Source organism: Embiotoca jacksoni, unplaced genomic scaffold (genome assembly GCF_022577435.1).
Source record: "Embiotoca jacksoni isolate LCO1_2020_lvr unplaced genomic scaffold, fEmbJac1.0.p SCAF_9, whole genome shotgun sequence".
Classification (NCBI taxonomy): domain Eukaryota; kingdom Metazoa; phylum Chordata; class Actinopteri; family Embiotocidae; genus Embiotoca; species Embiotoca jacksoni.
In genome coordinates this window covers 11,831,734-11,855,989 of record NW_027185447.1, presented here as the reverse complement: position 1 = coordinate 11,855,989, position 24,256 = coordinate 11,831,734, and the positions used below count along the sequence as shown (strand labels likewise).

Here is a 24,256-nt window from a genome sequence, read left to right as displayed (position 1 = left end):
ATCCTTTGAGTGCCGGGCAGACTGTCTCCTTCCACCATCACTGCCCATCTACAGACAATACAGCAAAACAAGTAATTACTTTGTTGGTTGTAAAAGTCTAATTCTATTCAGTCCAATACAGGAGCATCACATTCCTCCAAATGGCCTCCATGCAGTTTTAACAAATGTTTGTTTATATGGCAAGCTTATCAACCAATACTGTTAAGTCTGCAGTCCGCGGCTGGCAGGACTCCAACTCCCAGCAAGCGGTGCTCCCACAGACCACAGGCAAAGCTGCTTTGTCTCTGCAGTGGGTTTGTCTTCCTTCTGGATCTACTGTACCTCTGTCTCTGTCTTTCTCCCATCAGTCAACAGAGAGGAGAGGAGTGCAGAGGAGAGGACAGGAAAAGGAGAGGAGAGGAGAGGAGAGGAGAGGAGAGGAGAGGAGAGCTCTGCTCTCATAATGAGCAGCCAAAAAGACCATTCATGTTGAGATCAGAGCAATTAGCTCCATAGTCTGAATAGAGGAGGAACCCAGAAGCCTCTTAATAAAAGCCGGCTATTTAGCTCAGCAGCAGCTATTCAGTTATTCTCTTGGTAGCTTGTGAGGCTCGGTGTTTGCGTGGGTGTGCCGGTCCTCGCTGTAGACCATGAGGAACAAAGAAATCATGTCTCTGTGAACAGAGGATGTTGTTTATATTGACCACCATAACCTCTATTAATCCAGTAAATGACAGAGAAATATTTAAACCATTTAAAATATTTTATAACTTGCTTGAAGCATTCTCACTTTCTGAAAGATAATGAAATTGTTCCAGACAGACGACATACTGCAGAGGGCCTCACTGTTTCTTTTCGAAGTGCAATTATTGCAAGAAACCATTTTTGTGCAGCTGGCTCATGAATGACAGTATACAGTGTGTCTATGTAGTATATTCTCTGCTCAGTGAGAGGCTTTGTTTTCCACCTGGTGTACGAAAGAAAAAGAAAACCTGTCAGGTTGAGGTGACGAATTAATGTAATCAAGCGCATCTCAACTTAATAGACATTTATTGCAGCCTAAATCAAGTCAACATAGATATTAATTTTACTGACAGAATTACTGTCATGGGATGCCATTTTTCAATGTCCTGACCCCCTTACTTTCCCTCCAGCTGTGTTCTTCTAGCTTCAGATCAGGTTTAAAGTCACAAAAAGCCAATTAAATTGCTCATCCATAAGCAGCACATACAGATGATGTTTATAGCCACTGTTTCCATCCTTTATTTTAATAACATCATACCTTCTTTTAATCTCATAAAAAAATGTATTTCCATTATTATCACAGGAACATACTGGATGCTATAGGTTAATCGGCCAATTAACATGAATAAAGAGGTGGGCGGGAGGGGGCTCGACTGAAATGGTGATTGCTGTGAGGTATTAGCTAATATGTAAAAGTGTGATTTAGATGAATGGGGTGCTAATATTATTCCTCAGTCTCTTCAGCTGCTTCTGTGAAATGGAAAAGATAAGGTGGCAGAGCGAGGAGAGATTATAAAAGAGGGAGAGATGATCCTCCTCAGTGAGTGCATACTCTTCTGAGAAGTTGAGGGCGTTTTTTCTGCGTCATCAACAGCACTTCTCTTTCCACTATATATCTGGGGGTTTTTTTATGCTTGTCGTTTCAGATCTTTCTTCTCTTCACACACTCCACTTCACCCTTTTCTCTTGAGTATACCCGTTTTTCATCACCCTCCTTTTCAAACTTAGTCTTCCTTTTATTTCAACCTGGAGAGGACGATAGAAAGGCAAGGAGAGCGGAATGACAGTGGATCTCGTGTAGATTGAGGATATCAGGTTTTAGCTGGGAAATCAGACAATTCTGTCTCAACCAGAAAACCTTTGACTGACTTGGACAGACAAAGGTTTCCCAAAAATGCACTTGCATTAAGCTTAAGATCTTCAGCAGATATCTTTTAAGGGCTTTTGGACCGGTGAAGATTTCCATACTCGCAGATCTCATTAAACTCTGATTGAACATAATTTCTGTGGATCAAGCTGACGGCAGTTCAACTTATTGCCAAGAAAGTCACTGAAATTTACACATCCTCTCGAGTCTCATTTGGTTTTTGCGTCTCAGAGACTTAAAGAGCAGCTTTTGATGGAACGTCTTGGCCTAAAAGATTTAGGATCTTTATTACATGGAGTTCATTTAATTTTTTTAGAAGACAGTTTCCTTTTTCTGATTTTGATGTTTTGCCTTTTTCTTATGTTCTATCATGATAATTTCATTCACAAATCAGATAAAATCCTCTGTTTCAAATTTTGTTCACTCATCTATATTTAGCTGGTGCTCTTCAGATTGAATGACCCCTGATCCTCCTTCTCTCTCGGTTGAGTGAGACCAAACCCGGCAGAGACGGTGTTTGTTCTGTTCCCTATCAGACCTGAATTATTCATCAGAGAGGGTGTTATCATTCACAGAACCACCAGTGGACTGGCAGATGACTCTGAGGTGAATAACAAGATATAAAGAGAAAGGTATCACCACAGGTACTGGTGGTAAACCACAGCTGTGTCTCCCAGAAGGAGGTTTGACTCCCAGCAGAGGAAGGAATGATGCATACTCAAGTTAGGCTAGGTTAGGTAGTTACTTTATTAATCCCCGAGGGGAAATTTTTTCGCTAAGTATGTGTGTTCAAATAAATCCACGCTACGAGTTCAATGTTTATTACTTCCTGTGTGCCTTTTTTTACTTGAGGGTGAAAAGAAATCTGGACTTAAACAAGAGTTCAAGATAAGCTTTTATGGAAAAACTCGAATCTTTTTTTAAAATATATTTTCACGTTTTCGGTGCAAATCTTTCGAGCAAGGGTATCAAATATGATATTTATTTGAAATTAAAATGATCAAAATTGGTCTTTTTCTCTGAATAAAAAAAATAATACTGTTAATGGTGAAAATGCGCTGAAATCTAGTGAAAGTTTTTACTTGTTTCAGAAATTATTTAGTTTTTGTAGAGTTTCATATTGAGACAAAAACTGTAAGTCTGCTCTCTTGATGTGTCTGGTCCAATCTTAAATTTGCCCTTAATCTTACGATGGCACGTAGACAGAGCAGCATGACAGCCACTTCAGACGTAAAATCTCGTCTGCTCTTTTTTTTGTGTCCAATATATCCACAGGCGAGACAAGGAGGGCTTTCCCTTCGACCCTCTCCCCCCGATCCCCGCCATCAACTCCCCCAGGGTACAGTGTGACCCACACAGGCACCCAACTGGAAGGCCCACACCGCTTTCTCTTCCTCAACCCTCCCCTCCACCAAATGACCTCATTAGACAAGCCCTACCCTCTTAGCTTCCTTTACAGTATAGTATGACATCAGTCTAACTTATTGACCCTAATGAGAAGAGAATCCAACCCCCTAACTTCCTCAGTGTGACCTATTTTATGTATACAACCATGGGTGAATGTATTCAATTCAATGAATTCAAACACATCTCACACATGGACCCTTTTTCTTCCCCCTTCCTCCAGGAAGTCAGTGTGTTTAGCCATATTACAGATTAATCATAATACTCCATCTTTTTTATCTTTCAGCATCAGACAGGTCAGACGTCAACCATCATTTTTAAGTTAATGAAAACGTCAAACTATATCACTTTATTTTTGCCACTCGACAGTCATATGCACCCTTAACAATAAGCACAACTGACTCTTATGTAATGCAGCCTAGAAACGTGTGTTAGTATACTAAGGGCACCACTCACCTTTTCTTAGAAGGCAAAAACTCCTCAAATTCTATCTTACAAATCTGATTTTAGTTGAGAGTCACTCTGGGTAAAAATAGCTTCATTAAGTCAGTAAATTCTTTCACAGGATTAAAATAAGAGAACTCCAGAGGACTAAAAGAAAATATATAAGATCAGAAACAAAATAAAGTATGACTAAAATGTCAAAGTAAAAGGAGGACAATTAGATAATAAAACACATGAAACTGATCTTTTATTAGCAGCCACACGAAACGGAAAAGCAGGTTTCTGCCAAGTGGACTGGCTTTATAGTCCTGACGCGGTCCTGTATGCACTCGTGGGCGCCTGCATGTGTTCTTCAGGGCTATTTTTGTGTGTGTGTGTGGGTTGAGATGATGTCAAGAGCGCTCCGAATTTCAGTTTGCTGAGTTTTTCTGCTCCTGCAGTGTGGGTATTGGGTATTTAGATCAGACAGTGTTCTAAATGAGGTCTCTGTCTGAATATTTAATCAAAAGCTAAACTGGAAGACGTGGTGCCAAGTGAGCGAATTACTGGTAGTAACTAAGCTGGTGGAGCTTTGGCAGTTGCAGTGATTAAAATCGAGGAGCCGTCCAGTCAACTAACACAGATTGCTTTGCTTTTGTCAGATATTTGAGACTTGATCGATTTCTGCAGGGGAAGAAAAGCCACTGTACTGCACGGCCGTGGGGTTGGAAGGGTTTGGTATCATTATTAAGGACACTTTCATATAAGTGGATACTTGATGCCATCAGGACTTAAACTCCGGCTGACCAGTGAAAGGAGACTCTCACCCACAACCCAAATTTGTGCAGCAAAAATAGGAGCAATCCGTCTGGGTATAACCTAATTACTGCATTACAGTAGAAATCTCGCATTTCACAAGGATAAGCTGTTGTAGCACTGATGTAATCACTCCTTTGATCACAGATGGTAGTGTATTAGTTAGTTAGGACACTGCATCTTTCAACCTAACTACAAGATGTGATCCTTTAATACACCGGTTCCCAGTCAGTTTTACCCCCAAAGTCCTGTCAAATGAATCACTGACACCACTGTCATGTTTGAACTGTGCTTGTTTGAACTGAATGTAACTGAACAGTCAGTGATTAGGTTGGTTCAGTCAAGTTGACGTTAAGAGAGGCAGAAGCTGGACCTTTCAGCCATTTATCCAGTACTCTTAACTGACTATTGTAAATTTATACATTCAATTCAGCTTACAATTTGAAATGTTTAATTTAGCTGTCTATTTCAACCATTTGTCTTTTACTTGAAGCGAGCAGTTGTGAATCTTTCTGTTACTTTTATCTAACTACTGTCGCCATTAGTTTTAGCTAACTGTTTAGACTTTGTTTTGCTCGTGAACACATTTTTCACCCACCCTCTGTTAAAACATGAAGTGTTCAGGTTCAGCTGACTTGACTCAAAATGTGAACCTTTGTTTTAGTCTTGTAGTATTTTTCATGTAAAAAGGCTGACGGGAATTGTTGTTGTCATATATATATCTATCATCTGACATATTTCCTTTGTCATTGTGTCTTTTAGTTGGGACGAAAGCAGCTCCATCAGCAGTGGACTGAGTGACGGTTCAGACAACCTGAGCTCTGAGGAGTTCAACACAAGTCCCACTCTCAACTCCCTCCCCACCACTCCCATTGGCTCCCGCAGAAACTCCACCGTTGTGGTAAGTGACACACAACGCGTGCACACACACACACACACACACACACACACACACACACACACACACACACACACACACACACACACACACACACACACACACACACACACACACACACACTACCTTTCCATCTGTGTCAGACAGCTGTGTGTGTGTTGGTTACAGTAGTGTTGACACATACACACGCAAGAGGCAGCAGGACGCTGGCATCAGAGACAAAGCCTGATTAAGTATTCTACGCACACCCATCATATTTATCACATCTGCAGCGATCAATTTTTGCCGCAACAGACACACTGCATGCGGGGCAGCTGCATTGTACCACGAGGCTCCTTTTTTTTTTATCCCATGTGGGTGCTTTTGAACTGTGTTAAGAGCTGAATTTTTAATCGTAGATATATATAGGTTTAGAGGTTTTTATAGAGAGTTTGAACAGGACCAACTAGTGTAACCTTGAGCATATGTTGTTGAATATTGATTTAGATTAATCCATAACAGGCAAACATTTTCAGTATCACAAAAATCTAAGAGCCAGTTGTTTTTTTCCTCTGTTCAAATTTAGAGCTTGTAGTTCTGGCCTCTCTGCCTAGAGTTAGAAACAACTGTCTCAAGTGACCATGTTTGTTGAAACAACACATCAAAATACTATATGTACTGTATGCTGTGGTTTTAGGATTTTACTGTGGGGATTGAAGGATTTGACACTCTTGACCTCAGTGCTTCTAAAATCCTGTTGAAAGCTCCCTTTGATGTTCTTTAAGATCCATCTGGAGCTATATGGTGTGTGTGAGTGTGTGTGTGTGTGTGTGTTTTCCTAGAGTGTCTGATTTAGGTCACACCTCCGCAATGTGGTATATGTGAGTAATCGAGTGGGATTTTAGAGCGTGAGAGACAGAGGGAGTAAGAGAGAGAGATAGAGAGGGAATCAGTGTAACCATAGCAACCAAAGCACAGGGATGCTGAGAGTGCAGGCCTTTGTCTTCTCCCATATACTGAAGGACAGGTCTAGAGCATAGCCATCTGCACACACACACACACACACACACACACACACACACACACACACACACACACACACACACACAGGGCCATCTGCAGTCCTGCATCCGGGCCAGCGAGCCGGAAGAACCGGGGCACCTCCCTCCACGCCTAGTTGCAGGAGTCATAGCAACCATTACACCCCATGGCATCATTACCATGGTAACCAACCATCACATCATCATGCACCCCTCATTGTCTGATACACATGACACCCCGTCTTCCCTCCATTCTCAGCGGAAGTTTTTTTCTTTGTCTGTGAGTCCCAAAGCCAACTCTTTGGCTCAGTTTCACCTCTGCTTCACTCCACCTTTTCCCTTTTTGTTCCTGTTGATTTTAATTTCCTCAAAGGGAATGCTGACTTCGCATCCATCCCTCATCTCCCTCACATATTGTATAACACACTCAACGGGGACATGAGGGTGGAGGAGAGAAAGAGAATGGGAGAAAGGGGGCGTCAAGAAGACATATTTGAGAGCAGGTGGTATACTGTAGCCAGAATAGAAACCTGGATATCCTCACTAGCACATGGAGTACTCATGTTAATACTCCTTGTTTTCACAATACCTTTGTGTACGTGCCTATCTGTGTCATCCTTGTTTTGCCACAACTATCTGGCCAGATGTGTATCTCACCCCCCTCTGTTTCAATAATCAGGGAATGTGTGTGAGGAAATGACAATATTTTATCAGCAAGGTCTGGTCAAACAGGACACACACATGTACGTACAACACACACTCAGGCATACCTCCTCCTCATGTCATGTGAACTGCCCATGGGGTCTATTGGTTTTAATAAAAAAGGAATTCAGCATATGAGTCCGCATGAGAATCACTGGGTACAATGTCCTGAACTGAGACACACACACCCACACCCACACCCACCCACCCACAGACACACACACACACACACACACACACCCAAACACACACCCACACACAGCTTCACATTCACACACCTCCTGATGCATTGTGTAACTGTCAGCCCCCTGCAGAGGTCAGAATAATCTACCTCTGAAACTACTCATATCCGACCATAGCACTACAGTGACCTGATTTTCACTTTTCCTTAAGTTTAACATTTGACATCCTTCCTTATTGGGTTATGTATAGACTGTTTCTATTTTCTCTGTGCAGGTCAAGGTCGTGTGACTCTTTGGGTTTGATTTAATATTTTGTGGTGTGTATGTAGAGTACATATGTGGTTTTTTTTTGTTGGGCAGATTCTCCCCCTGCCGTCTCAGTCCTCTTCTCTCTTGAAGTGTTGAAACAGAACATACATTAGGATTCAGGCTGGGAAGGGAAGATGAGACATCAATGAGCGGGTTTTGGGGTTGACTGAATTGGACATATTTTTCTGCTCAGATTGCATCAAGATGAGGCAGAGTCTGAATGTACATGTCTCATCAAATGGCCCCTTTTTTTTTTTTTTTTTTTTTTTTAAAGACTGTGACCAATGATTAATATTAAGTACTAATTACAATACACAAAGTATTTTTCATAAATGCCTTTTTGAACTGGTCCCAAGGTAAGAGTACTATACACCCTTCCAGGAAGTTAGAATCATTGAGTAAATAAAATATGTGGTATTTAGGTGGAGTCTGGATGATTACATGTATGATTACAGTGCCTAAAATTGGACTCAAGTTGGATTTAAATGGATTTTAAAAACTCCTTGAGATACCTTTAGAAAGCAAAAATTCTCGTTATTCCATAAATGCAAATTATTTTCAGATGAAATCATAACAGCAGGTATAATCATCACCTCTGTCAGACTACCGACAAACAAAAAAACTGTTACAATATTGTTATAATTCACCTGTAAAGCCTCAGACTTTAGCACTGATCAACAAAAATGCAACAGAAACGATTCAATTGAGTAAAGAACACACAAATCGATGTTCCATCATTTGAAATGATCCCACAGATGTGCTGAATTTTCCAAATATTCGAATGCATAACTTGAGTTATCATGCAAATATAAGCAATATAGCGATATTAACATGGCACTTTGTCAGTTCAATCGACACTTCACCTGAGCCATGAGGACCTTCCATGTCCAGTCTTTTTAATGTTATCTTGTAAGAAAGCTTTAATTCGATTGTGTGAGATGTCTTCAATTTAACTTACTTCCCATTTAAACTCATATACTTTATGTACTGTCAGAGAAATGCGTTTTTTCTCCCTTATGCTTATATTTGTAAACAGCGCTTATTTGCTGATACTTGTGCTCAGTTTTGTGCTTCTCAAATTGGCTTGTAGACCGTTAAAACATGCAGGTGAATTAGTTTGTCAGGAAAAAGTATGCCTACAAAGCAAACAGCTTAATAGAGACATTCAAATAGTTTCCGATGTTCTGTTGATCATATTACACACGTACTCACTTTTATACATTCTTTGAGACAGTGTCAGTAAGCAATGTGTCTGTCTGCCTGTCTGTCTGCCTTTCTCTAGATGCGCACAGATGCAGAGAAGAGATCTCTGGTGGAGAGCGGTTTGTCTTGGGACTCTGATGATAACAAACCCAGCCGCAAGAGCCAAGGCAGCAGTGTCTACGATACAGGAAGCCTGAAGTCTGAATCCGCCAATAAATGGAAAAAGACGCGCCTGCAAGGGGAGGGGCTGGAAGGAGGAAAGGGGGAACTGAAGAAACCTCAAACCCTGGGTCAAGGAAATGTGCTGAAGAAAGGAAGAAACCCACCTGTTGGAGTCACATCCCCGATCACACACACCTCGCAGAGCGGCCTGAAAGTGGCAGGTGAGTGGAGAAACGACTAAAAACTGACACTTTTCTCAGGCTGTCTTTTAATATTGCCTCCTCTCTGGCAGTCTCACACCCACACAGTCACAGACACACTCTCTGTCTTTGTCACACACATTCATCCACAGCTGCAGCCCACCCTCTGGGCCTTTAGAAAGTGGTGCCATGTATCAAACGCCCATCACCACCCACACACCCTTCCTGCCTGCCAACCATGCACAACACACGCACTCACACTGACCAACAGTGTTTTCTCTTCCTATAGCCTTTTCCTATCCAAGCTTTATTTTTGTGTTGAACAGAGAGAATTTATAGCACTGAAATAAAGGCCTTTATAGACAGTGTGTGTTTCTTTTAGCGTGTGTGTGAGTGCAGACACGATTGAGACTGTGCCAGCCTTGAAGTGTCACCCATCACACGTAACACACACACTCACACATTAAGAGCACAATGGTGGGGATTGTACAGCTGCCTTTTAAACACACCATCTGTGTGCTGTTTGCGTAAGCACACTCCCACACTTACACACACGTAGACAACCAAAACAACAGGATATTATTTGTGGTGTTGTGTGTTAGTCTTGATAGCCAGTGTCTTTGTAAACAGCCCTCGTTCTGTGGGACTGTCCTGTGTTTGCATTGCCAGCTGTTGAATTGACAGATATGCCAAACAAGAGTGTTGAACCAGCCTGTGATCTGTGCGCCAGGCTGTTATTGTTATTGATGTCAGCAGTATGAATCTGCTATCTTGGCCACTCTGTCTGCCACCAAGTTAGAGACTGTAATTAATCAGAAGAAGTCAAGTGAAAATAGATTGGAAAAAGTATTAGTCGCTCATCACTGTGGAGGAGCTCATGGGTTTAGCCACAAGAGGGGCATAAATTCTGAGACAGTTCGAGGACTTTATTGCTCATGCTCGAGCTCACTTCATCACTGAGGTTTGGCAGGAAGCTCTGTATCTGTGTGGGTCTTATTTGTTGTGTCTGCATGTTTGCAGTATTGTAGGAGACAGAGAGAAAGGGACATCTCTTAGGGAGCAGTAGTATGTTGGGAAGACAAGAACAGTATTATAGTTCCATACTATATGGAAAACATATTATACATGCATGTTCTATATAATATCAATTATATATTTTTTTTCAGATAGTGTATAAGGAATTTTATTTAGAGTTGCATCTAGCAGTTTTTTTTTATTTTATTTAATCTATTAATTATTTTTACAATAACTCTGATGGAGAATTAATCAGAAAACAGTGAAAATCAACAGTTTTGTGACGGTAACTTCAAAATTAATTTAAAGATATAAAAGAGCGAAGAGTAGTTTTTCTATGCTCAGAATGATTATATAACTATTTGTTTCTGTACCGATTTCCTTGTTCTGTCCTAACAGGAAATGATTGAAGACAAACCGCTTACAGTCTTTTTTCCAAACACTTTAAAACTGTAACTCAATCTCTTAAATGTGTTATACATAAATTTGACTTACAATCATATGGAATATACTCTTTTTTATCTGATATTCCTACTTCTCTCTAACGTGTAGATACAGCACTTATTCTTGTGCTGCTCAGTCCTGGAAGAGTAAGCGTCTCTCTGTTGCTCTATCCTCTCTGGGTTTATTGTGATATTGTATGTTGCCGATATTGTGGAGACAAATTTGTAAATTTGGACTACAGAAATAAAACTGACGAGATGTGACAGACAGTTAATCTTAACAATTAGAAACTATAATCTTGTCTGAGATGTTGGTGGAGCCACAATTTGGAATGTTTTTTTCTAACAGTGAGCATTACATTGTGAAACAATAGGACCCAGTAATGGCTCAGTGTTTTCTACAAAACTGTTTTGGTAAGCGGAATGATTATGTTTACTGGTCTTTATTAGTATTTTGTGTTAATCCACTGCAGAGCTGCTAAAACTAGTATTTCGTTTAGAATTGGGACACAGTGAAGTGTTTATCATCAGCTGCTGACTGGTCATACAGTATATCCCTGTTTCATACATCTGCAGATACATTCAGCCTCCTTCCTCAAACTGATGTTTACAAACACGTCATGTACACACAAATAAACATTGATAATGTATCCTAACAACCACAGATATATATCGTGACAAATGATGATGGCTGATGGGAGACTGTATCGGCAGTCTTGCAGTGGTGGTTTGTCTCCGTGGGACGCTGAAGTGAATGATGGATAGGATTCTGTGTGTTTCCGTGTGTGTGTACAGTATAGATACTTCTTTGATCCACGGTGCCCTCTTTCCACTGCTCCCCCCTCGACCACAGTGGCTTTCGGTAGGCTTTCCCTTAAGATCCAGACATGACAGTATTGGAAATTTAGTTTAAACTGTCTGACACCCTGTGTGATATTCACCATCGCGTCCAGATCACCGTCTCTTCAGACATGCAGGCCTCTGGTATCAAGACACGTCGTGATTCATGGTCCCTTGTACGCACGTTACCATGTGTCAAGCTGTGAGCTTCACTGTCTTCACAGCCGGTGTCAGTGAATCAGGCTTCATTTGTGTCAAAACTAATACATACGCGTTGGTCCTGTCACTGTGTTTCTTCAGCTTTTATGTTCTTGGAATGGGCAATGCTGCGGTTACACAATAGATTGAGTTTATGACTTGACATGTAAACCCAATTTTCACATTAACAAAAGAACTCCAAGTGTGATGTGTTGTCAGTGTCACATTCCTATAAGATCTGATTACTGAGAACTGTGAGTGTGTGTGGTATATACAGTAAGTCTGCCCCGATGTGTGTGAATGTGTCTTTTGCGGGTTTATAAATACTCTTAAGTGACTCCAGATGTCCCCAGGCAGCACGCCGGTGGGTCTTATTCAACAGCAGTTCTTTGACTCTGTTAATGCCTTGTATATAAACCTCACATAACAACTCCCATTAGATACAAATTAAGAGTGTGGACTTGTGTGGGTGGTGCATACAGTGCACATGTGTCTAATAGACTGTTATTCTCATAATAACTTCCAACCAAGTCCAATTAATTTGCCAACAGGGAAATACTCAGATGGGGACAAAGTAACCCCCATTTCACCAGGTCATCTCTCCCTTCACCCTTTTTCCTTCACGAGTGGAGAAATTCGGTTGTATTGAGTGTTTTGTGCAGTTTTGTGCCCGCAGACACGCTTCATGAACATGAACATCACTTTTCCACAGCTGTGACATGCAGAAATGCACTTACTGGAACGCTAGAAAAACTTACTGGAAAAAGAAAACTATTTTAGTTCATCAGGATGGAAAAGAAGAGTAACCGCATGATAACAATGTGTGTCAGGGTAAAGCTGGCCATGACTGATCTACAAGCTGTCTGGTCAGATAGGGATTTGTCTTTATCAGCAGTCAGACCTTGTAGATGTTCAGATAAGATAATTTGTCCTAATATGTTGGTCAAATACTGCTGTATACGGTTCCAGCTGCTTATCAGATTTGTTTTTGGTTCTAGGTACAGCGAAATCAGATGGGAAGCCATTGGATAAGTCCCGGTTAGCAGTGAAGACTTCAGGTCTTCAGCGCTCCTCTTCTGATGCTGGTAAAGACCATCGAAATGGAACTGGAGCTGGTGAGCAGCGGAAACCTCCATCTGGCCTGGTCAGGCCCTCAACTGGTGGAAACTTTGGCTTCAAGAAGCCCACCACAGCGACAAGTAATGGCACAAACAATGTCAATACACCCGGCACAGTTGGCAATTCCATACCCAGCGGTTCTGCAACTGTTGGAAAAAATCCTAAAACATCGGGTATTCCTGTCAAGCCAGGTGCTGGTGGTGGAGGGCGCAAGACCAGTCTCGATGTTTCAAGCAACGACCAAAGTGGGTTTCTGTCTCCAAATGCCAGGACTTCTCTTCAGTACCGCTCTCTGCCTCGCCCAGCAAAGACAAGCACCCTAACTCTAACCCGGCCGAGCTCAGCTCGCCCAATGAGCACTACCATGGACGCAGGCTCTGGGCTAGTCAAACCCTCCACCACAGTGCCTCAGGGCTCGAGGCTCAAAGAGCCCGCCTCGGGGCTCAGTTCTGGAACAGGTTTGAGTAAGCTAGGGGGGCGTGGGATCCAGAGTCCCAGTCCTGTCAATCAAACAGACAGAGAGAAGGAGAAAGAGAGAGCCAAAGCTAAAGCTGTAGTGTCTGACTCTGAATATGGAGGAGGGTCTCTGAAGGGCAGTCCTGCTCAGACCCCCTCAGAGAACGGAGGGAAGCTTCACGGGCTGAGACCTCCCAGCACTGGCAAAGGCATGGACCTGCCCTCACCCAACACACACAGGTATGCTGTGATTTCCACATACACACTTTCACATACAAAATAAAGAATTAATATGCATTTGGTTCACAGTTGTCCTTCTGTGTCTGTAGGTTGTCTGGGGTGCGCAGCCTGGCAAAGCCTCCATCCATGGCCCAGCTTGACAAGCTGAACTCCAACAGCCTGGAAGTGGAGGTTCAGGATGCCCTGCCTCCGAAGATTCCTCCCTACTCTAAGCTCCAAGACCTGTGTAGTTTAGCAGGAGGCTCCACTAGCCCTTGCCTGACACCCAGCCCCGCCCCCTTACTCAATGTGAACTCTTCGGTCTGCTTTTCCAGTTCGGGCATCGGGTTGGGACCCAGGCAGGTCACTTCCCTTGGGGTTGAAGGGAGGGAAGGAAACACCTCTTCCCATATCTACCCTCGTATGACTGGGCTGCATCGCAGCATGGAGTCTCTGCCGCTCCAGATGAGTCTGGCCCCGGAGCCCCAGGAGAGAAAGAAGGATAGGGGGAGGGAGAATTTGGTGAGAGGCTACACCACCATAGAGTCCCGAGACAAAGATAGACGGGAGGACAGGGGCCCTCCCTCCAGCTGGAGCTCTGGAAGTAAAGTCTCACTGATGCTCACAGACAGGTCAGTTCAATTCTGTTGAAATATGATCTTTAGCTGTGCACATACTGTCATTTAAATATCACAGGTATACCATAGATACAAAGCAGCCATGTAGCTCCACCTTCTGGTCAGCTGAGGAACTACACCAACATCAGACCGCTCAGGGAAGGCTTTGATATTTTATTCAGTTTGTTGCATACTAAAGTCACACATTTTCCTCCTCTTATTGAGCTGCCAGTTGGAAAGGTGATTTGGTTGGCATTTGATGACAAAATACTGCTTATACTGATCAAAGTGTGGAGCTGTGGCATTTATAAAAAGCAACAAAAATAATTTACACCTGCAAAGAGCGGAAAACTATATATAAAAAAAATCTATTAAATAAAAAATAAAAAAGAATTCTAGATAGGACTATATTAGCTTTTACTGAAATTTATTTGGTGATTTAGTCAGAAAAACCTGCTACAAAACATACTGAATGAGATGAGAAATATTGCAGAAATTATAGAAACAGAACTAGTTGCTGTTACATTTGTTGCATTTTGATTAGCAGGCTAAAATGGTATTACAACTAGTAAAGACAACCACACACACACACACACACACACACACACACACACAGAATAATTGCTGGGCTATTATTACTATGGGCCTGTTATCAGTGTTGTACTGGTCCCACTGATTGAAGTCATAATCACTGGCTGACACCAGCTGTCTGCCAGTCTTACTGTGCTTCTTTGTGCCTCCTGCCTGCTCTTGAGAGTTTAATAACTCCCTGCACCAGCGGTTAAATAATGACTGTTTAATCTCCACAGTTCTCAGAGAGACAGAAACACACTGCCAAAGAAAGGTTTGAGGTAAGTGGGCACACACGTACAGCCACACACTTAAACTCGCACTCTTATTCAATACATTGACTGTCAGGCACTGATAGTTTGATGCCACTTCAGCACATACAGAGATCTCATTGGGAAGCTCCTCTGCTAATGACAGTGTGTTGTTTCTGCCAACAGGACTATGGTACATCATTCCTATCACTCATATTCCAAAAACCCAGCTATAATCTCATTCAAATTATACCTCATTGTGTCCTACCTTTGCGCATTTTTTCATTCATCAAACGATGTCGGTACCAGAGATGTTCAAGGTGACCCCACTGTCTTTTACCAGTTGTGACACTGACTTTATCCACTGTCTCTTTAGCTTCAATGGAGCCTTCCAGGTTGAGGAGGAAGGGAAAGAGAAAGGAGAGAGGAGGCACTCTCATAATATCCTCAGTGTGACCGACTCACTCACTCTTCCACTGCTGTCCTCACCGACCTCCCTGCCCCGCACCTCAAAGACCAGTATGGGTGTGTAGAAACGCTTCATACACAATACTCAGTAGGCGATTGTTCAATGTAGGTTATAGATACTTTGTAACTCCTTTTTTTTATGACCTCTGTGCTCTCAATAGTACCCAGCCCTGTTGGTGGACCTCCGCGAATGACTCGATCCAACAGCATCCCCACACACGATGCCTCTATGGAGGTGTACGGGGCATCACCGCTGGGCAGCACACTGTCGCTAGCTGAACGTCCCCGCAGCATGGGGATGGTTCGCTCCGGATCCTTCAGGGACAGGGAGCCCAATGACGAAGGTGAGTCCAGTGGATTGTTTGGATATCGGTTGTGTAAAGTTCTGTCCCGTTCTGCTGTTTGACTCCATTTTTGTTTCTAAATCAGCTTCTTATTGGTTTTTTTTTGTTTTTTTTTGTTGCTCCTCCTGTTCACTCTCCAGTTCACGGGTCTGTGCTCTCCCTGGCATCCAACGCCTCGTCAAGCTACTCTTCGGTGAGTGTTGGCGGCATGCAGACTCAGGTAGCTACAGCTCAGTATGCGGGGTGTGTCTGTGTTTCTATGTATGGATGGATGCAGTGATGCTTTCCTCTTGTTTCACACTCTGAACAGCACACACTTAAAACTATGCCCACTGCCTTATTAGCCTCCTCTCCTCTCCTCTCCTCTCTTCTCTGTGTCTTATCTAACATCTTGACTTTTATTCCCCTGTCTTGCCAAGGCTGAGGAAAGGATTCAGGGAGAGGTAAGTGTTCCCTTGCTGCCTTTTCTCCCTCTATGCCTCACCTGTTTCTTTCTTTTCATCCATCACTCTCATCCCTGTGGCCTGTGGGAAAACAAGTCTGCGATTACATTTCATGAGCACCATCCCCTCCGGCCACTTGTGTACTTGTGTCAGCTTTGACCTTGGCTATTTTATAATGCAGCATTACTGTTTTTCCTCACAGCAAGTCCGCAAGCTGAGGAGAGAGCTGGAATCGTCCCAGGAGAAGGTGTCTAACCTGACCACACAGCTGACGGCAAACGTATGTACTGCTACCTTCCTAAACATTAATGAACATGGCACGTGCACTTTTGCATGAAGCTTCTTAAACAATTCTTTTTCTTTGTAGTTTTCTTTGGATTTCCTAAATATATGAGATAAGATTAATATAAATCTGAAAGGAATTACTTAAAATGTATCACACAAATGTTCATAGCAATGAAAATAAATGAAATAAATAACTTAATTTGCCTCCACTGGGCAACTAAAACAAAAACGGCGAGGGACTTTGCTTGTATGAGGTTCTGTATCCCCTCTACTAACCTCCTTGAATGACATTTTAACACCATCATTAAACTACAATATGCAGCCTTTCGCCTCAAGGCAGCTGAAAAATGAGAAGTCGTCCCTCCCTCTAATTTTCCACCCCAATACTTGTCACTCATCTTGATGTACTGTCCGCCTCAATGACAACTGCCTTGAGGCTAGAGTAACCGATACTCAAAGAAGCCCCAGCAGTGTTAAACATGCAATAGCAGTCAACGAAGACCTTTAACTTTGTCCTTTTTTCAGTGTTTCATCATTTTCTTTTTGCTATTAAAATTTTTTTTTTAGGTGAACACAGGATGATAGATGAGGCTGCCTGTAACAGTTACCATACATCCATTCATCCAATCTTATCACTTTTCTCCTTCACAAACTTACTACTTCTCACACAAGGCAAGGAGTTTACACCTCATGAAATATTAAAGAAACATAAAGAGATTTAAATTTCAAGCTGTGGTATGTCAGTCATGGATCATTTTTGTGCACTCACAGCACATTTATTATCCATGCTGGGTTTGAATATTGCTAACCTCCTCCTGAACCCCCCCTCCCCCCACAAGCCACTTAGCTTCACCACGCACACACCCAGATGCCTCGCCCTTTCTCTCCCCTCTATGAGGTCGTTTCTATATGACCACAACGTCAGCATTTTCATTTGTCCAGATCCTGCAGTAAGTGTTCATGTGTGCGTTTCTTCCCCTGATATTTTATTTTCACACTGTTTGACCTTATTATGTGAGAGAAAAACAGATGCACTAAACACAACCTGATTATGTGCTGGATTAATGACTCGGCTGAATCCATTATTTTACTGTATTAATACATTCTGTAAAGGAGAATAGAAAGTCATTTTCTCTTCTGGGTTGAAAGGGGTGTGGGTGGGTGTGTGTGTGAGAGAGAGAGAGAGAGAGAGAGAGAGAGAGAGAGAGAGAGAGAGAGAGAGAGATTACAGAGGAGGGTAATTTTACACAGGAGACATCCTGCTCAGCTTTTGTGTTTTATTCAGCTTTTTTTTCAGCAGAGAAAAGTGATTCAATCTGTCCCTTCACAGATGTCAATTTGTAGTTTCATTGACCTCCCTATACTCTATCTCCTAAATGATGCTCTGTTGAGTCACTAATAGAAATTAATTTCAGTGTATTTATATTTTTTTGTTAGAGAGAGCTACTTTAATATTAGAAACTGGAAGAATACATTTTTGCTTTTGTTTTTCTTCTTTTCTGAACAGGCAAATCTGGTGGCCGCCTTCGAGCAAAGTTTGGCACTGATGACAACTCGGCTGCAGAGTCTATCATTTAGTCATGAACAGAAGGTACCATCACCTCCGCACTTTAAAAGCACATGCAAACCTGAATTCCAGCTGCATTCCACCATTACGCATGTCTTAAGAGCAGTGAGCTAAGAGGTAACGTGCAGTGAGGTGACTTTGATCACAGCCCTGCGGTGGAAGCTCAATGTAGGTTAGAGGCCCAGGCTGCAGCCCCACGTGGTGAGATGGCGTGAGAGCAGGAGTGAGGATCAATAAAAAAAAATAAAAAAAAAACTCTTAAGGCTGACCTTGATTCAAACAGTTTGCACGTGCATTCACAGCAAACATCACATTCCTGCATTCTTCTGCCTTTGTATATGTTTTGGTGTGAATGAACCGATCCGCGCCTGAGGCGGTGTTCAGTGTGTGTAAAAGTGAGGAGTCTTTCTCAGTGCTTCATGCCTTGCTGCTCCCACTGAAAGCCCACGTCTAGACCGCTCCAGAAAAAGTCTTTGTTGTTTGTGCCAGCGCACTGACCTGTGCAGCTCAGCCTGGAGCACTCACTCTTTAACCTTGAGGAGATGGGCCGGGCGGCTCCATTTAGAGAGGAGTGGGATCGACTTTAGCAGACACTACGCAGCACAGAGAGGCTCTGTTGTTCTGGACTCTTTGTCCTTTTGAACTGTTCACATTGTGAGAGGATCAAGCCCGCCAGGTGGATAAGGACCATACTGTTGGTTTGAGTTATAGAGCTTCACTGAAACAACAAACAATATTAGCACCTCTCTGAAAAAAATACATGAGTGTATCCACTTTTATTCTATATATTGAAAAAGTAAGTTGGTGGTAAATAAGTTGGTGATTTAAAAAAAATTCACAAATCATGTAGTCTTATTCATTCATTATTTACAAATCAAAATCTTGTTTGTTGCGTATAGTACATTTACTATACACGTACAATGTGTTGTAAAATGTTACTTTGCTGTGGTGCAAGACTGTAATGTCAGAATGATTTACAAAATGTGTTACGAGAATGTAGAGATGAAAAAGAAAGAACATTTTTGAAAATGAACAAGCACAAAAGGAGACAATAGCGCTGAGATGAGTATGAATGAGGTCACATTGATGTACATAAATTTAGAGCATCAGCAAAACGGTGATGGACTATTGTTTACTTTGGGGAATAATCAGTCTGCATTTTCTTCCCATGTTGGTCTCTTACCAGAAGCATTTTCCGCATAAAGACCTAATTAACTGAATAATGCAATAAAATGGAAACAAAAGTTTAAACCGTTGTCCTTCTGCAAAGAAGTGTAAGTGGACTGAAATTAATTTTGCCTGCAGATACAAACTGATTCACCCCAGCTCAAGTGTCTGACATTTGTTAAATGTTTCTGCAGGACTCAGAGCTGATGGATCTGCGAGAGACTATTGAGTCTCTGAAAACCAGAAATGAAGAAGCCCAGGCTGAGATACAAGGAGCCTTAAACAACCCAGATAACATGAAAGGTCTATAGATTACCCAGCTGTTTGCTTTTCTCTCTTTCTCGACACACCTGCCAGGGTTTTGATGGGTTTTTGTTTTGTTCTCCAGACCAGCGCATTCGACGTCAGAACTCGTGTGAGAGCATCTCCAGCCTGAACAGCCTGACCAGCATGTCGAGTGTCGGCAGCTTGAAGGACCAAGATGCCAAAAAGAAGAAGAAAAAGAGCTGGGTAAGAATGAATGGACTCTTGTCGGCGAGACACGGGTGTCTCCTCACAGCCTGGTGTTTGTCTGTTCACTCTCCTTCATGAAAATGACAAAGCAGCATGGATAAAGTATGACCGGTCTTTCCTTCCTTTGTGTTGTGTTATTTTGCTGTTTCAGGTCTTTGAGGTGAGTGCAGTCACTATAAAGCTTTTATAATTTTCTGTTAAACAGCGTGATAGATCACCTAGAACAGCAACGCAGTCCTTAAGTACTCTCCATCTCTGCTGATTGACCTCCTACGCTACTCAATATTTTGTGAATTTTCAACTTGAATAGATTTCTTTAATTCAGATAGCGAGGCAAGCAGCAGAAATGATGCTCCATTAAAAATGAAATTCTCAGCTTAACCATCAAATTTATTTAATGTTGTTTTTAGTTTTTTTTATTATGATTTACGCCATGCTATATTACAGCAGCTGGGTACTAAGTCTACTCCCACTGACTGTAGCTTTAACCAAGTTGTAGAAAATGATAACTTAAAGGAATATTTCATTATTTGGGGAAATAATCGTATTCTTTTCTGGACAACAAAAGTAATACCACTCAGATGTTTGTCTGTTAAATATGTGGCTAACAGCTTACCGCAAAGACTCAAAACTGGAGGAAACAGCTATCCTGGGTCTGTCCAAATGAAACAAAACACACCCACCAGCACCCTTTTAGCTCACAAATTAACATGGTATATCTTGTATATTTATTTCATACAAATCTAGAAATTTAAAAGTGACAGACTATTCCTTTAATGTTTAGCATGGGATAAAATAACAATTCTAACATTTCTTTTTCCCTTCCCAGTTATAACTGCAGTAATCCATTCAATAGTGGTTTACCTGTCCGGCTGTCTCTCAGTTTATCTGTCTGCTCTTTTGTTTCTGTGTAGCTGAGGAGCTCCTTCAACAAGGCATTCAGCATTAAGAAAGGCACCAAAACCTACTCAGACATTGAGGAAATCGCCACCCCCGACTCCTCAGCTCCCAACTCCCCAAAGATGCTTCATGAAATGGGAGAAGGAGCAGAGAACCAGCCTTCTTCCTTCAAAGCCTCGGCGTCGGACACCTCTTCTGTGTAAGTACATGAACGCCTTCTCCGCCTCTTTGCTTAATAGTTAGGTAGCCGGTTAGTTTTTGTGGGCTTCTGCCTCTGATGAGAGTCTCTTGGCCCCTCCAGGATCATGGAAACTACAGAAGAGGGAGATAATGAGGAAACGGCAGTGTCAGAGTTACGCACAGAGCTCTGGGATAAAGAGAGGGAACTTACCGACATCCGACTAGAGGCCTTAAACTCTGCACATCAGCTGGAGCAACTCAGAGAAACCATGAACAACATGCAGGTTGGTTTTTCCTGTATGTGTATGTTCTGTAGCAAATGTCCATGAATGTGGGATATTGCAGCACTGTGTTAATATGCTTGAATTTAAAAAATGTATCTGCCCTGTGTTCTAGTCAACGGTGGAAAACCTGAAGGTGGAAAATGACCATTTGAAAACAGGCAGTCAGCTCAATCTCCCTGGCTGTGGTCCCACATCCTCCACCTCCCAGCCTTCGGGCCTGGCCTCCCTCCTCGGGCCCTCACTGAGGCAGCCAATGAGTATGTCCCTCACCAAGTCCTTCAGCCTCAGTCTAAATGATTGTAAAGATCCCGGTAAGATACAAACAGAACTTTTAATAATATCTATCTCATTCAGATGTGCAGTCCGCATGTATTCTTTGATTCCTCCTCTCTTTCAGAAGTGTCTCCAGGTGACACGCTGAGTGCGTCTTCTCAGCGGGAAGACGTGTGTGCACGAGTACTGGTCCGTATCGGAGATCATGCAGAGGTAAACACAGAACACCTTTAATAGTTTCAAAATCCAATAACGTCAACAGCTTTGAATCGAACAACCTGGAAACTTTGCACTCTTTCTCCTCTCTAACTCTGTAGGACAGTAAACAGCAGCAGGAGAACTACCTGGGCTCAGTGCTGGTCAGCGCCAGGACTGACTGGGCCTCTCTCGACTCCCTAGTAGCTAAGATCTTCAAAGTAAGTCTAATCTTGTCTTCTTTAACTATATGGACATTAGTGGTTCAACAGATGGCCTGGCTGCTTTTTGATCACTCAATCTTTTTACATCTTGATTGTGTGTTGTTTTTTTTTCTTTCTGTTGTTTAGGACTACTTAAATCAAGTGGACCCAACAGCCAGCCTGGGTCTGACCTGTGATTCCCTGCACATGTATCAGCTGACCCAGGGAGGGCAGAGGGTGATTGGAGGGGACAAACCTCAAGCCTTACCTTATCGATGTCTCGGCAACAGTCCCGCTCGAATCTTTGTCACCTTAAAAGGTCAGCAGATGTGACAAATGCATCCCGTGGTTGTTGCTTAGTTTTCTAGTCTTTTGGAAACCAATATCATTTTACTTTAAGCTGTTTATATTTGACAATTACTGGCAAACATTTGTAAAAGTTTCAGATTTGGAACTTTCTTTTATTTCTGTAGACTTAGGATAATAGTTTTACCAAAACGGGCTATTGTTCTTGTTGTGTAAATGATTCTCTGATATCCAAGTTTTTAAAATCAGCACACAAAAAAGTCCATAGTCAGAAAATCAAACGCAAAATGTGAAACTATCACCTTTTATTTTGGTATTTTTTAAATGAAAAAGTTTAGTCTTTGATGTCAGAGTACTAATTAAATGCCACAAGATGATAATGGGACTTTGAAAAAAATGTAATAAAGTTAATTTTGATTATTTTCTGGCGCTCAAGTTAAGCTAGACATTTATTTTAGATAAAAAATGATATTAATACAGTATAAGCAAATTGTTGCCTAGATGGAAAGAAATCAACATTTAAGAATTATGATATGTGTTGGAGTAAGGAGAACATTATTTAAGGTGTATGTATGTTTTTTTTAGATAGAAGTGTTCTGTAGCAAATGCTTTATAAACCGTTTGCTCCCCTCTCTCTCTCGCCCGTGTCTCTCCAGGTCTCAGAGAGAAATGTGTTGACTCACTGGTGTTTGAGACTATGATTCCTAAGCCCATGCTGCTGCATTACATCAGCCTGCTGATGAAGCACAGGCGTCTCATTCTGTCTGGGCCCAGCGGGACAGGAAAGACTTACCTAGCTCAGCGTCTGGCCCACTACCTCCTGCAGCGCAGCCGGACTGACTCATCCGAGGCCGTCCACGAGCCCTGTCTCCTGGTTCGCAGCGCTGCTGTCACCTTCAACATGCACCGTCAGTCGCAGAAGGTAAAACATGACTCGGGACTTTTTTCGGCCAATTATCTCCTCAAATAGTGTCTTTCACAGGCTAATATGAATATGCGGTCACACACACAGAAGCATATATTCACATTTCATTGCTTTTACAGGAGTTGCAGTTGTATCTGTCAGATCTAGCGAATCAGATTGACAGAGAGAGCGGGGGAGAACTGCCGCTGGTTGTTATCATAGATGACATCAGTGACACAGCCGCCATCACTGAGCTTGTTAACGGAGCACTCACCTGCAAGTATCACAAATGGTGAGTCACTTCAAACAGTTACTGTAACTCACGGAAGAGTTCAAATAAGACTCGTTTCACAAAAGTTAAACATAATTTCCTCTGTTGATGTTTCAGTCCTTATGTTATTGGAACAACCAATCAGCCTGTGAAGATGACATCTACCCACGGGCTGCACCTCAGCTTCAGGTGAGCACAGAGTCAGGGAAAGTTTACAACACTTCCTCTTAATTCTTGCACTATAAAACATAAAATACAGCTCTCATATAGAGTAAAATGAAACATTTCTGGCCTGCGGAACAGGATGGTGATGTTCTCCAACAACGTGGAACCGGCAAACGGGTTCCTGCTGCGGTACCTGCATCGTAAAGCTTTTGAAGCCTACCAGGAGGAGGAGCAGGACTCAGCGCGCCACCAGGCTCTCCTCCGTGTTCTCGACTGGATCCCTCAGCTCTGGTACCACCTGCACACTTTCCTGGAGAAACACAGCACTTCAGACTTCCTCATAGGTGAGATACAGTGGACACAGGATCTCTTGTCAGAAAATAAAACGGCTGACTCAAAGTGGTCATTATGATCAAGAGACCTGTTAACAGGAAGTGTTGCCTCCCGCCAGGTCCCTGCTTCTTCCTGTCATGCCCGGTGTCGGTGGCAGAGTTCAGGCAGTGGTTCATTGACCTGTGGAACCACTCTATTATACCATATCTGCAGGAAGGAGCCAAAGACGGCATCAAGGTGAACACACAGATATCTTTAAAGTCTAACATTAGCGGTATAAAGAAGAAGATCATTATAATAGTACTGTTTTACAATGGACTTGTGTCTGTTCTCTCAGGTGCACGGGCATAAGGCAGTGTGGGAGGATCCAGTGGAGTGGGTGAGAGGCACCCTCCCATGGCCCAATGCACAGCAGGACCAGTCCAGGCTCTTCCACCTACCTCCTCCCAGCATAGGTCCACCCAGTGAGGAGAAGAAGCCCCCCAAAGATACACCTCCACCCAGCACACTGGAGTCAGACCCACTGGTGAGTGAATATTT

At 42.5% G+C, this 24,256-nt stretch overlaps 1 protein-coding gene across 4 annotated transcripts in view; it reads left to right on the top strand.

Annotated features, from left to right (window-relative positions):
• The window catches only part of nav1a (neuron navigator 1a), a 75,293-nt gene that overhangs the window by 47,790 nt on the left and 3,247 nt on the right, over positions 1-24,256 (top strand). Inside the window, exons 6-30 of one of the 4 annotated variants that reach the window (XM_069141637.1) lie at positions 5,276-5,414; positions 8,906-9,209; positions 12,682-13,498; positions 13,588-14,109; positions 14,904-14,945; positions 15,292-15,440; positions 15,545-15,727; positions 15,868-15,920; positions 16,147-16,170; positions 16,373-16,450; positions 17,963-18,046; positions 19,384-19,492; positions 19,578-19,699; positions 20,617-20,801; positions 20,904-21,066; positions 21,179-21,377; positions 21,464-21,552; positions 21,657-21,755; positions 21,885-22,056; positions 22,700-22,965; positions 23,088-23,239; positions 23,336-23,407; positions 23,522-23,727; positions 23,835-23,953; positions 24,054-24,242. In XM_069141637.1, the coding sequence (XP_068997738.1) occupies positions 5,276-5,414; positions 8,906-9,209; positions 12,682-13,498; positions 13,588-14,109; positions 14,904-14,945; positions 15,292-15,440; positions 15,545-15,727; positions 15,868-15,920; positions 16,147-16,170; positions 16,373-16,450; positions 17,963-18,046; positions 19,384-19,492; positions 19,578-19,699; positions 20,617-20,801; positions 20,904-21,066; positions 21,179-21,377; positions 21,464-21,552; positions 21,657-21,755; positions 21,885-22,056; positions 22,700-22,965; positions 23,088-23,239; positions 23,336-23,407; positions 23,522-23,727; positions 23,835-23,953; positions 24,054-24,242 (4,537 nt within the window). Of the gene's footprint in view, positions 1-5,275; positions 5,415-8,905; positions 9,210-12,681; positions 13,499-13,587; positions 14,110-14,903; positions 14,946-15,291; positions 15,441-15,544; positions 15,728-15,867; positions 15,948-16,146; positions 16,171-16,372; positions 16,451-17,962; positions 18,047-19,383; positions 19,493-19,577; positions 19,700-20,616; positions 20,802-20,903; positions 21,067-21,178; positions 21,378-21,463; positions 21,553-21,656; positions 21,756-21,884; positions 22,057-22,699; positions 22,966-23,087; positions 23,240-23,335; positions 23,408-23,521; positions 23,728-23,834; positions 23,954-24,053; positions 24,243-24,256 lie in introns of all 4 variants that reach the window. The other 3 variants (XM_069141635.1, XM_069141638.1, XM_069141636.1) reach the window with 3 other exon arrangements.